The 13,294-nt window shown below is 45.8% G+C and overlaps 3 protein-coding genes across 3 annotated transcripts in view; all 3 read right to left on the reverse strand.

Annotated features, from left to right (window-relative positions):
• The window catches only part of LOC310705112 (uncharacterized protein), a 79,542-nt gene that overhangs the window by 42,602 nt on the left and 23,646 nt on the right, over positions 1-13,294 (reverse strand). The gene's annotated exons all lie outside the window — the stretch shown is intronic.
• LOC310705306 (olfactory receptor 51G2-like) lies at positions 3,959-4,900 on the reverse strand (the record flags this gene model as incomplete). The annotated part of the gene is made up of 1 exon (XM_083499938.1): positions 3,959-4,900. One exon carries the CDS (start codon positions 4,898-4,900, stop codon positions 3,959-3,961), a length of 942 nt encoding a protein of 313 aa, XP_083356064.1.
• On the reverse strand, positions 7,760-8,701 carry LOC310705308 (olfactory receptor 51G2-like; the record flags this gene model as incomplete). The annotated part of the gene is made up of 1 exon (XM_083499940.1): positions 7,760-8,701. One exon carries the CDS (start codon positions 8,699-8,701, stop codon positions 7,760-7,762), a length of 942 nt encoding a protein of 313 aa, XP_083356066.1.

The raw sequence follows: 13,294 nt of genomic DNA on the forward strand, positions 1-13,294 counted from the left end.
TGGAGGGTTCCCCTTCAAGGTCAGTGGGTGAGACCACCCAAGGGAGCCTTGCTTCCAGTCCAGCACTCATCCTTCGCTGGAGTAAACCACTGTTTGGCGAGTCAAACCATAAGGGGAAGCTTCCCTGGGAATAGCTCAGAATAATTCCTTGTGTTTGAATTGAGTGTTACTCCCTGGCCACTTCAGGAGTCAAGAGATTGAAGGAGGCACCTGCTCAGTGAAGTTGCTCCTGGGAGCACATAATTAATGGCACAGGCAGAACATCAGCTGCCTTGTTCCAGACACCCAGGTTTCCCCCCCCCCCCCTGGGCTATTGTCAGGGGCTCCTGGTCTGCATCACCACAATTACCTCCATCAAGTTAATTCAGGCAGAGAGCATGTCGTTCTTCTGGGAACCAAATCTTGCAAGGAAAGACACACAATGGAAAGGGGGAAAGAATGGCATTCTTCCCAGGCAGCTTAGACAACATGGCCTTCTCTCAGCTACCTGGAATGGAGAAGAGGTGGAGAACTCAAGCCATGGAAGTCTCCGCCTTGTCCTTGGTGCTCAGAGAGCCATAGTTAGGCTCTTCTACAGCGACTTAGCAGAACCATGGAAAGTGCCTTCCTGGCTCCAGTGAAGACTTCATCTAGGCCACTCCTGGAGCAGGCAAGGAGGGAGGCTGAAGTCAAGGAGATTAGCATCTCTCCATCCTCTTCATCGAAGATATTATTTTATTCTTGGAGAAGGGGTTGCAGTAGAGGATCGGATCTGCATGGATACACTTGATGAACCCCATTATCTACAGCATCAAAACAAAGCAAATCTACAGCAGGATCCTCAGAATGTTCAAGAATGTCCAAAGAGTTTAGTTATTTGTAGAATCACAGAATCATAGATTTATAGAGTTGGAAGGGGTGCTGGACATCCAATGCCCTGCAAGGCATCTCAGATAAAGCATCTCTGGCAGATGGCCATCCATCCTCTGCTCAAAAACCTCCAATGAAGGCGACTCCACCGCCTTTCAAGGGATTTTGTTCCACTGTCAAAAGCTTGTACCATCAGAAATTTCTTCCTGATGTTTAGTTGGAGTCTCCTTTCTTGCAACTTGAAACTATTGGTTTGGTCCTACCCTCCGGAGCCAGAGAAAGTGAGCTTGCTCCATCCTCCATGTGACAGCCCTTCAGATAATTAAAGATGGCTTTCATATCTCCTCTCCTTCTCCTTCTTTTAGCTTTTTATTTATACTTTTCAAATTTATACATTTCATTAGTTTTACAATCAATTTAACATTTCAAATTTTGACTTCCTTCCCCCTCTTTCTGCAGTTCCTTAAATTTATTTTTTAATATCTTCTGCACATCCAAATTCCTTTAACTTGGTCATTTAATTATCTACCATAAATATATACTCTTTTAAAACTGCAGGTTATTGCAACAATCCTGCCAATGTTTTTATCTGTTTACAATTTATCTGTAAATAGTCAATTAACCATTTCCATTCTTCTGGTAAGTTTCGCTATTTCTGCATATTCCATAAGTTTTTTGTATCCTTTCTTTCTTTCCCAGTTCCCTCTCCTTTCCTTCTTCAGGCTAAACTTTACACAGCTCTCTCAACTGTTCCTCATAAGGCTTGGTTTCCAGACCCTTGATCTTCTTGGTTGCTCTCCTCTGCACAAGTTCCAGCTTGTTACTAGATTTTGTTTCAGTATGTTTAGATCCTGTCTTTCTTACGACACAGAATCCAAGTTCCTTGGTGGTCACCCATCGAGGTGTTGAGCAGATCCAGACCTGCATAGCTTCTGCAAGGAGGTGGCCCCCTGATCCTTCAGACCAGTCCCTGGAAACATTCAGCCAAGGAAAGGCCAAGGGAGAGCAGGTCAATGCTCAGGTGTCAATGTAGAACAGATGAATTTATTCCTGTTTGGTTTGATTTTGTGCCAAAAACATGGGGCAAATCCACCCTTCTTCTTGTTCTGATGCTTCCTGTTGGCAGAAATCACACTTTTGTGCTCAACTGGAGCAAGCGGCAATTTCCCGCAGATTGCTATTTGTTCCAATTTAGAACTAAAGAGTGGGTTTTCCAGGTGTAAAAAATGGTTATTTACGTATGCCACTACTGCAGCCTGTGTTATGTTAGCTCAAAAATGGAAAACAAGCGAGGTCCCAACTAAAGAAGAATGGCAACTTAAACTGATGGAATATGTGCAGCTTGCTGATCTAACATATAGAATAAGAGAACAAGAAGAACATACTTTTAAAGAAGATTGGAAAGTGTTTGCTGAATATATGGGAGGAAACGGTGTACACTTGAAAACGTTGGCAGCATTAAGACAAATTCAACAGTGTAAACAAGTCCTGATGGATGTATTAATGGAATACTGAATGGTTTAGTTTATGTAAAATACGCAGGGATTTACAGTATGCAAAATGAACCATGGAAAGAGAAGAAGAGAAGTCGCTGACATTTTAAGGATGTTTAATGAATATTTTAAATTGTAAAATAGAAAACTTAATAAAAATTATACACACAAAAAAGAAAAGCAGCATTTTCCATCCCTATCTCAAGCGTTTCGTTTGGTTGCTTGCCTCTATGGCTAACATTATTGTCTCTCTTCTGACTTCCCTAAATAATTATCTTCTTGCCTCCTGAGCAAGATGGGCCTGCTTTTTTCCGTTGCAAACTGACATCCTGATTTGCCTCCTTTACGCTCCTTTACGCTCCTAAGAAGGCGGTGATGTTAGAAAGCCTCCCATCTCAGACAATGGTGTGAGCAGCTGGCTGGCTTTTCAGCACCCCTGAATATGACTGGGCCAGTGAATGTGTGGTCCCTGGAGCCAAATTGCCCAGGGGCAAAAAGAAGATCATGCTGTTTCTTTTGAAAGAGGGAAGTAGGTGTTGAAACAAAGCCTGATTGTTTGCCAATCAGGGAGAGAGATAAGGGACGCTAGAGATAAAGGAGGCTGCCTGGGAGGGGGGAGGTAAAGACAGCAAACTTGCAAAGGGGGAAACAGGAAGACTAAAGCAACAAGGAGAGAAATTAGAAGAAAAGGAGGAGCAAAAAGCTGCTCCAGCTAAGGAAAAGACATTAAGGCAAGCAAGAGGGAAGGAGTGTTGAAAGGAAGCAGCTGATCAGTGGAATCAGGAGATAAAGGACGCTAGAGATAAAGGAGGCTGCCTGGGAGAGGGGAGGTAAAAGCCCATGGATCCTCAGGATTTTTGCATTGGGTCACCCCAAATTCACCATCAGATCACATCTGTGGCCACAGCATGAACCACAAAAATCATACATCCACTGTTTCGATCAGAATATTTTTTCTTGTTTTCTCCTCTAAAAACTAGGAGCGTCTTATGGTCAGGTGCGTATTATGGAGCAAAAAATACAGTACTTTTAGTAGCAAATCAGCCACGGCAATGAAAGAACCCAGGATAAAATATTAGAATCATAGAACTGTAGAGTTGGGAGGGACCCAGAGGGTCTTCTGGTCCACCCCCCTGCAAGAATATGCATCTATCCCACATGAGGGTTAAATTTGCAACCTTGGCATTATCAACACCACACTCTCACCAGCTGGACTATCCAGGCTGTTTAATCTTGTATTTATTTAGAGAAGGCAGAAGAGATATGATAACATTAGACATAGAGGGAAACAACCCAACAAAAATAGCATCCTAACTGGTACAACTCTGAGTCAGAGAGGGAAAATGCTGTTTTTCTACAGTGTGTGGCACAATATTGATTAATCAATATTGGTCACAGTGAGTTGGGTGACTGCCTCTCTCTTGGAATTCCCCTGAATGAATGGTCCCAGGATCTTGCCTGAAGGACCATGAGGCCACCGCCTTGCTGGAGCAAAGCATGCCAGTGGCAGGATGGGAACATCACGAATGCCACATTGGGTTGCATGATGGGGAAAAAGGAGGATACAAACATAGGAAAATAAAATGAAACCATCAATCCATCAACTGACAAATTCTTCAGGAGTTCCTGACCATTCTGAGGATTCTGCTGTAGATCTGCTTTGTTTTGATGCTGTAGATGATGGGGTTCATCAAGGGTGGCAGGAGAATGTAGACATTGCCCATGATGACATGGAGGAGTGCAGGGGCATGCTGTCCAAACCGGTGTACGATGGAGAGCCCAAGCACCGGGACGTAGAAGACCAGGACAGCACAGATGTGGGAGACGCAGGTGCTCAGGGCCTTATGGTGGCCCTGGTTGTCAGAGGCCATGCCCAGGACAGTCCTCAGGATCAGGCTGTAGGAGATGAGGATGAAGAGCAGGTCAGAACCCATGGTGAGGAGGATGAGGATGAGGGCATAGAAGCTGTTGAATGTTGTATTGGCACATGCCACACGAATGGTGTCCTGGTGAAGACAGTATGAGTGGGAAAGGACAGCATTGGGGCAGTAGGGGAATGTCAAGAGGAAAGGCACAGGAGGCAGTAGGAACAAGGTGCTCCTTAGCAGGAGGACCAGCCCAATTCTGGCCACACTCCTGGAGTTCAGCAGCGCTGCATACCTCAGAGGGGAACAGATGGCCAGGAATCGGTCCAGGGCCATGGCAAAGAGCACAGCTGACTCCATGAAGGAGAAGGAGTGGATGATGAAGAGCTGAGCTACGCAGGCTTCCTTGCTGATCTTCTTCAGCTGAAACCAGAGGACGCCCAGCACTGTGGGCACTGTGGCGAGGCAGAGACCCAAGTCAGTGGTAGCCAGCATGGCCAGGAAGTAGTACATGGGCTGGTGCAGACTGGGCTCCGTCCTTATGATGTAGAGGATGGTGCAGTTTCCTAGGATGGCTGCCAGGTAGATGGAAAAGATGGGGATCCCAATCCAGCCATGAGCTGTCTCCAACCCAGGGAAGCCCCTCAAGGCAAGCACTGTGGTGCTGAGGTTGGCGGAGGTATCCTGCACCATGGTGAACCCCAGCTACTATCTTTCACTTCCAGGATCTCTCACACAGAAATGGAGCATTTGGAGGACATGATCAGTTGTCATCTTTGAGGATGGAAGGCAAGGAAGAATTCCTGTAGAAATCTAAGCTACACCCTAAGCAGAAGATGTCTGTCATTCAGGAGTGGAAAGTATTGGAACATAGGAAGCTGTAATACACTGAGTTGGACCATTGGTTCATGTAGCTCAAAATTGGCTACAGTGACTTGCAGCCGATCTCCAGGATTTTGAGATAGGGGACATTCACATCCATACCTGGAAATGCTGGACAATGACCTTGAGACTTCCTGCATGCAAAGCAGACACTCTAATACTGGCTCTTCTTCAAGAATAAAAGGGTACCTTGCAGTGAAGGGGATGGGGAAATCCTGGTCTCCTTGACCCAAGTCTCCCTGCTTGAGAGTTTCAGGGGATGGAAGAGGGGCCTGGGAGTGATGTTTGCTGGGTCCAGGAAGTCTCTTCTCTTGGATGCTGCTAAGATGCTGTGGAAGAGCCTCCTTGTGGCTCTAATAATAAAGTGCTTCAACTCCACAGAGGCTTCGCAATGACCTTGAGCACCAGAGTCCCTCTGCTCAAACTTCCCACAATTGCAGTGAGATAGCTAAAAATTACTCTAAACTAGCCTTTCCTTTTAAGAGCTTTGCTCTCCCCGTATACCCTCAGCATGTAGATGAACTCTCTCTCTCTCTATATATAATTTTTATTAATTTTCATAATAGCAAAAACATTACCTTAAAAGAGATAAAATAAAACATTTAAAACAACTATATATACAATCAATATTGAATCCACAGAATGGGATTGCTTGACTCCCCCGATTCCCCTCCCCCGTTCCTTTATATTATATTCATTGGTGCATGTCAATAAAATCCTGTATTTACTTCCAATTTTGTACATTGTGTGTAGTATTACAAGTGGTTGTTTTTTTTAAAAAAAATCCTGCTAATGTATTAACTCGTGTACATTGCTTATGTAAATATGCAATAAACAATTCCCATTCTTTTTAAAATTTGTCATATTGATTTCTCAGTTTCCTGGTTAATTTAGCAATGTCAGCATACTCCATTTACTTAATTTGCCAATCTTCTTTGGTGGGGACTTCTTCTTCTTTCCAATGTTGGGCTAGCAATATCCTGGCAGCCGTTGTCGCATACACAAACAGATTCTTATGTTTTTTAGGTAGATCCATTCCTGTAATATCCAATAAAAAGGCTTCTGGTTTTTTAACAAAGGTTATTCTGAACATTTTTCTCAGTGTAGTATATATCATTTCCTAGAATTATTTAATAACCTTACATTGCCATCACATATGATAATACGTACCTTCTGTTTCTTTACATTTCCAACACTTATTTTCTCTTATTTTATACAAGCTTGTAGAGGAACTCCAAGAGGGAGCAGCTTTGCCCACTGCTTTTTCCCTAGAAAAATAAGTACCAGTACTCACCGTGAAGTTGCTACAGTAAGTGCCACACTTTGTGACAACCAGAAAAAGAGGTGCCGGTAACTGTGTCCCCCTGAGTACCCCCTGAAAAAAACCCCACTGGCTATGCCTGGTTCACTGTGTAGTCTTAGCTACAAAATGCCACCAAATAAACAGATAGGTAAGGTAAGGTAAAAGGAAAAGGACCCCTGGACAGTTAAGTCCAGTTGAATTTGACTGTGGAGTGCGGCACTCATCTCCGTTTTCAGGCCGAGGGAGCCGACATTTGTCTGCAGCAGTCGGTTTTCCGGGTGATGTGGCCAGCAGGACTGAACCGCTACTGATATACAGAGGACCATGATGAGTGCCAGAGCACAGGGAAATGCCATTTACCCTCCCACCACAGTGGTACCTATTTGTCTACTCACGCTGGTATGCTTTCAAATTGCTAGAGATGGGAGAGGGCAATGGGAGCTCACCCCATTGCGTGGATTCGAACTGCTGACCTTACGATCTGCAAGCCCAAGAGGTTCCCCCGTCCAGGGCACAGTTTCCTGCACCTGCTGAAGCTTGGAAAGTGAACATTTGGGGGAACTGAGAGTTTCACACAACACCCACCTGACCCATAAGCGATGCTGTGTGACTAAATGGCCAGGAGTCCTGGCCCTGAAGGAAACCCTCACCAAATCTTGAGAAGGTCCACCACTGGCAGGCAACCCTCACCCAGTTGTGTGGAATCAAGCCCATCACCATTTCTCCTCTCCCTCTACCCATTGTGTCCACATGAGCTTCTCTTAGCTGTGGGTTGGTGGCATTCAAGTACTTTTAGTAGCAAATCAGCCACAGCAACGAAAGAACCCAGGATAAAACATTAGAATCATAGAATTGTAGAGTTGGAGGGTCTTCTGCTCCAACTCCCTGCAAGAATATGCATCTGTCCCACATGAGGGTTAAATTTGCAACCTTGGCATTATCAACACCACACTCTCACCAGCTGGACTATCCAGGCTCTTTAATCTTGTATTTATTTAGAGAAGGCAGAAGAGATATGATAACATTAGACATAGAGGGAAACAACCCAACAAAAATAGCATCCTAACTGGTACAACTCTGAGTCAGAGAGGGAAAATGCTGTTTTTCTACAGTGTGTGGCACAATATTGATGAATTGATATTGGTCACAGTGAGTTGAGTGACTGGCTCCCTCTTGGGATTCCCCTGGATGAATGGTCCCAGGATTTTGCCTGAAGGACCATGAGGCCACCGCCTTGCTGGAGCAAAGCATGTCAGTGGCAGGATGGGAACATCATGAATGCCACATCGGGTTCCATGATGGGGGAAAAGGAGGATACAAACACAGGAAAATAAAATGAAGCAATAATCCATGAACTGACAAATCCTTCAGGAGTTCCTGACCATTCTGAGGATTCTGCTGTAGATCTGCTTTGTTTTGATGCTGTAGATGATGGGGTTCATCAAGGGTGGCAGGAGGATGTAGACATTGCCCATGATGACGTGGAGGAGGGCAGGGGCTTGCTGTCCAAACCGGTGTACGATGGAGAGCCCAAGTACCGGGACGTAGAAGACCAGAACGGCACAGATGTGGGAGACGCAGGTGCCCAGGGCCTTGTGGTGGCCCTGGTTATCAGAGGCCATGCCCAGGACTGTCCTCAGGATGAGGCCGTAGGAGATGAGGATGAAGAGCAGGTCAGAACCCATGGTGAGGAGGATTAAGGTGAGAGCATAGAGGCTGTTGAAGGTTGTGTTTGTGCATGCCACGCGAATCATATCCTGGTGCAGACAGTAGGAATGGGAAAGGACAGCATTTGGACAGTAGGGGAATGTCAAGAGGAGAGAGACAGGGGGCAGTATTAACAAGGTGCTCCTTAGCAGGAGGACCACTCCAATTCTGACCACTCTACTGGAGTTCAGCAGCGCTGCATACCTCAGAGGGGAACAGATGGCCAGGAATCGGTCCACGGCCATGGCAAAGAGCACAGCTGATTCCATGAAGGAGCAGGAGTGGATGATGAAAAGCTGAGCTACGCAGGCTTCCTTGCTGACCTTTTCTACCTGGAACCAGAGGATGCCCAGCACTGTGGGTGCCGTGGCGAGGCAGAGACCCAAGTCAGTGGTGGCCAGCATGGCCAGGAAGTAGTACATGGGCTGATGCAGACTGGGCTCCGTCCGTATGACATAGAGGATGGTGCTGTTTCCTAGGACGGCTGCCAGGTAGGCAGAGAAGATTGGGATCCCAATCCAGCCATGAGCTGCCTCCAACCCAGGGAAGCCCCTCAAGGCAAGCACTGTGGTGCTGAGGTTGGCGGAGGTATCCTGCACCATGGTGAACCTCGGCTATTATCTTTCACATCCAAGATCTCTCACACGAAATGGAGCATTGGAGGATATGATCAGTTGTCATCTTTGAGGATGGAAGGCAAGGAAGAATTCCTGACTCTTCTTCAGGAATAAAAGGATAGCTTGCAGTGAAGCGGATGGAGAAATCCTGATCTCCTTGATCCGAGTCTCCCTCCTTGAGTGTTTCAGGGGCTAGTAGAGTGGCCTGGAGGGAATCTTTGCTGGGGCAGGAAGAGTCTTCTCTTGGATGCTGCTAAGATGCTGTGGAAGAGTCTCCTTGTGGCTCTCTGAGCTCCAAGGCTTAGGCTTCTGAGCCTTGAGTTCTTCACCGCTGCTCCTTTCCAAGCAGCTGAGAGAAGGTCATGTTGTCTAAGCTGCCATGGAAGAATGCTGTTCTTCCCCCTTTTCATTTTGTTTTGGGGAAAGAGAGTTTGCATGCAATATTTGGTTGCAAGAAAGAGGACAGGCTATGAGCGTTTATAGAGGACCTTCTTGGTGTGGGAATGATGAGGATGATAGTGCAGCTTAGGAGCCCCCAGACAATAACAATGATGGGGAGATCCACAGTGCCTAGAACAATGCAGCTGATTTGCTGCCTGTGCCATTAATTAAATGTTCCCATGAGAACCTTCCTTGAGCAGGTGTCTCCTTTAGTCTCTTGACTCTGGAAGTAGCCAGGGAGTAACACTCAATTCAAGGAGCAGGAGGAATTATTCTGAGCTCTTCCACGCTTACAAGCAAACGTCCCCTTATTGTTGGATTCACCCAGCAGTGGTTGATTCCTACAAAGGATGGGAGCTGGGCTAAGGACCTTTGGTGGTCTCCCTCACTGATATGAAAGACAAGCTCTCCACCCATTCCCAACAGGGGTGTAGCTCCCCTTTACAGTACCTGAGCTAGGTCAGCCACCAAGGTGCCTAAGGCTGTTTTAAGACCAGAAATGGGTTAGAACCAAGGGTGAAATGGATCAAGGTCATCTGTACCACCTGACCACTTTGACTGGCACATCATAGTGATCTGGAGCTCCAAAAAAGGGACCATTATCAAGGCAGGAGAGACCCAAAGAGGCATTTTTGCAACAGTGGTTTAACAGTGAACTCATCCACTGCACCACACATCTTACCCCACCTTCACCAACCAGGTACCCTCTATGACTACAACTCCCATCAACCCCATCGAGCACGGCTTTTCTGGGGTTTTTTAATAATTTTTTTTATTGGTTTTTCACAATTTATATAAACACAAACAATACACAATACAAACAAACAAACACATAAACAAACATGTATAATTTCAAATCCTTTTTTCTTAAACCTTACTTCACCGACTTCCCCGTACCTCCCCTTTCTGCATCCCAATTTCCAAATTTGTTTCAGCAAATCCTCCCCCTTAAGTTTATCGAATTTTCCCTTGTTCTTTCCTTTTACTTAATCTTTTACAGCTGTAGTCCCCTTTTTTCTATAACCTCAACATTTTAGCACTCATTAATTTTTCAATATTTCTTAAGGTAAATTTTGAATTTCTTCCAATCTTCTTCCGCCGTCTCTTTCCCCTGGTCTCGGATTCTGCCAGTCATTTCAGCCAGTCCCATATAGTCTATCACCTTCATCTGCCATTCTTCCAGAGTGGGTAGATCCTGTGTCTTCCAATACTTTGCGATAAGAATTCTTGCTGCTGTAGTAGCATACATAAAAAAAGTCCTGTCTTTCTTTGGCACCAATTGGCCGACAATGCCCAAGAGAAAGGCTTCTGGTTTCTTGGGAAAAGTACATTTAAGTACCTTTTTCATTTCATTATATATCATTTCCCAGAAAGCCTTAATCTTCGGGCACCGAGCACGGCTTTTCTGACTGGGGATGATGGGAGATGTAGTCCAAAACATCTAGAGAGTTTAGTGGGGAATTCCCCAGACTCACTTGGGTTGCCAGTAAAGACTCCAGCCAAAATATAGGAGCCAAACAGCAGCCCGTAGGCCTGGTCTTCATTGTTGCAACAAGACTTCAAACTACCACATAGAAGAAGTAGAGAGAAGCCCCGAACAAAGGATGGCTCTCCTTTTTATAAGTTTCTGGAAGTTACCCATAACACCTTTAGTAAAACATCATACATTTGTCATAACTATGTCACAAATTGGGAGGGGTCTTCTGGCAGAAACCTGAGCACCAGACTTGCCCCGTCCCTCACCTGACCTCCACCTCCCACCCTTTAGGTGAATCAAAGGTTTTCCCAGCCAAGTTAAGCACTCCCTTTTGTCTTGACTGAGACCCCAATCCACTGAGGTTGGGTTTGCGATTGTTCTTGGAATGACTACCTGTCTGGCACTCAGGTGTCAGGATGCCAGCGATTATCACCCAGGCAGTGTTGCCAGCTGAGTACATCTGGTCTCAGCTTCAGGGATTATAGCTGCCCCATCTCATGTCCATAGCTCCTCCCCTGATAGCTATTTACCTTCTGAGTAGAGGTGTAAATCCATCACAGGAAACATTTTATATGCATTTCTAAAAGTTTTCGGGACAAAAGAACCTTCTAAAGCAGTCATAGGCAACCTCGCACCTCCAGATGTTTTCGGACTACAATTCCCATCATCCTTGATCGCTGGTCCTGTTAGCTAGGGATCATGGGAGTTGTAGTCCCAAAACATCTGGAGGGCCAAAGTTGCCTATGCCTGCTCTAAAGCTAGAGATGAGGCTGGTTTGATGGCTGCAGTGCCAGTGTAGCCCTTGGTAGGGGGCGCTGTTTCATAACTCTCTAGGCATACTCTTCTCCAATAGGCTGGGATTTCAGTAGCTGTCAAGATTACAGGTTTTGATTGGTTGCTAGTTTTACAGCTATTTAAATGGTGGCTGCGGATTGGCCAAGCGCCTTGTGAATGGAAAGGTCGGTGTTTGGTATGGCAAGCGGTCTACCCATATCTACAGGTGTGCTTTGGCTAGGGAGGGGGAAAGGAGGCATTAACAGGGGGTCTGAATGGGGCATTTGAGTAGAGTGAACCTTGTTATTGGAGGGCTGCCCACCCCCCCTTTCCTTCCTATGAATTATAATAATAATAATTTATTACTTATACCCGCCCATCTGGCTGGGTCCCCCCAACCACTCTGGGCGGCTTCCAACAAAACACTAAAATACAATAACCTATTAAACATTAAAAGCTTCCCTAAACAGGGCTGCCTTCAGATGTGGCTCCTGGCCTCACAGTGGCCTCTTTTAATACCCTGGAAGGGAGTCATCAGGCTTGCAGCTGACCTCAAATGTTGGTTTGTTTTATTTTTATTTCAAAGTGATATACAATGTGAAATGGGTGTGTGTGGAATCGATAAAACCAATTTAAGAATAATAAAGTATGACCTTGTTGTACCCATAAAAGGAACAAGCAAGCATCTGAGAATAAACCCAAATTGCACCCCTCTCACTTTATGGTGCGTTCAAGTCCTTTCTGGTTAGTTAAAGGGGCTGGAATCATATTCTTTCATCGTATTCTTATGCATTCCTTTCATCTTTAGTAACTGAGCTGATTGTGTCTCAAAAGTGAAGACTCGCCAGTCTGAACTCAATGACAGTCTGTATCATTTGGACAGCAATCTTTTATTTGGAACAGTAAACATCATGTACTAGAAAATTAAAAATTATCTAGGTCCAAGCTATCTGAAAGACCAGGCAATTTTGGAACTGCGTGCCTAGAGAAGTTAGACCAGGCTCTCTCCTTGTCATCATTCTGCCAGCAGATGAAGACCTTGTTTTCCAACAGTCTCTTGGGGACTGGCTGTTTTTACTGAAAGGTGCTCTGCTCTTTGCTCCACAAGGTCAGCAATGCTGCAGAGATGTTGGCACTGCTCTTCAGCATTATACCTGCAGAAGCTCCTTCCTGAGAAGCCTCTCCATCTGCTCCCTTCAAGGTGGCCTCATGAGCCCCACACATCCAGCCAGCCAAATCTCTCAGGAAGGCAAACTTGAAACACCTGGGAGGCTATTTAGCAGGTGAGAGGAGGAAGCCCAGGCGCTCCCACCAACGTTGCCCAGCTGCCCTTAAGCACCAGGGCCTCAGCTTCTGGGGATCTTTGCTGGGAGGTTGGCAAAGGCAGCCTATAAAGGCTGTTGCCTGCCCTTCACAGGTGCCCCCTTGTAGAATCGGTATCACCAGGAACCCACAAGGACTCTGCCTCTCCGCTGCCTGCCTGGTGAGTTTTTCTAATACAAAGCGAGTCAGCACTTCAAGCTTCCTTTAGTGGCCACCAGCGCAGCCTCCACAAGATAAGAAGTGTCTGCTGGATCAAGCCATCTGGTCCAGTATCCTGTTCTCACAGTGGCCCATTATGGGAAACCCGCAAGCAGAATTTGACCACCAGAGCCCTCTCCCCTACTGTGATTTGCAGCAGCTGGTTTTCAGAAGCATTGCTTCCTCCAGCTGTGGATTTGCAGAGCAGAGCCATCCTGGCTAAGAACCATAGATTATCTTCTCCTCCATGAAGGATACCTGTCTCTGTTCATTCATAAGGTTGTGCCTCGTGTAACTGCTTTTCTTCCTGATCCCTGTGGGACAAGGGAGGGGAAGGAATTCAGTTCACCTTTTGTCTAAAGATG

Source organism: Podarcis liolepis (assembly GCF_965112155.1).
Source record: "Podarcis liolepis genome assembly, chromosome: 4".
Classification (NCBI taxonomy): domain Eukaryota; kingdom Metazoa; phylum Chordata; class Lepidosauria; order Squamata; family Lacertidae; genus Podarcis; species Podarcis liolepis.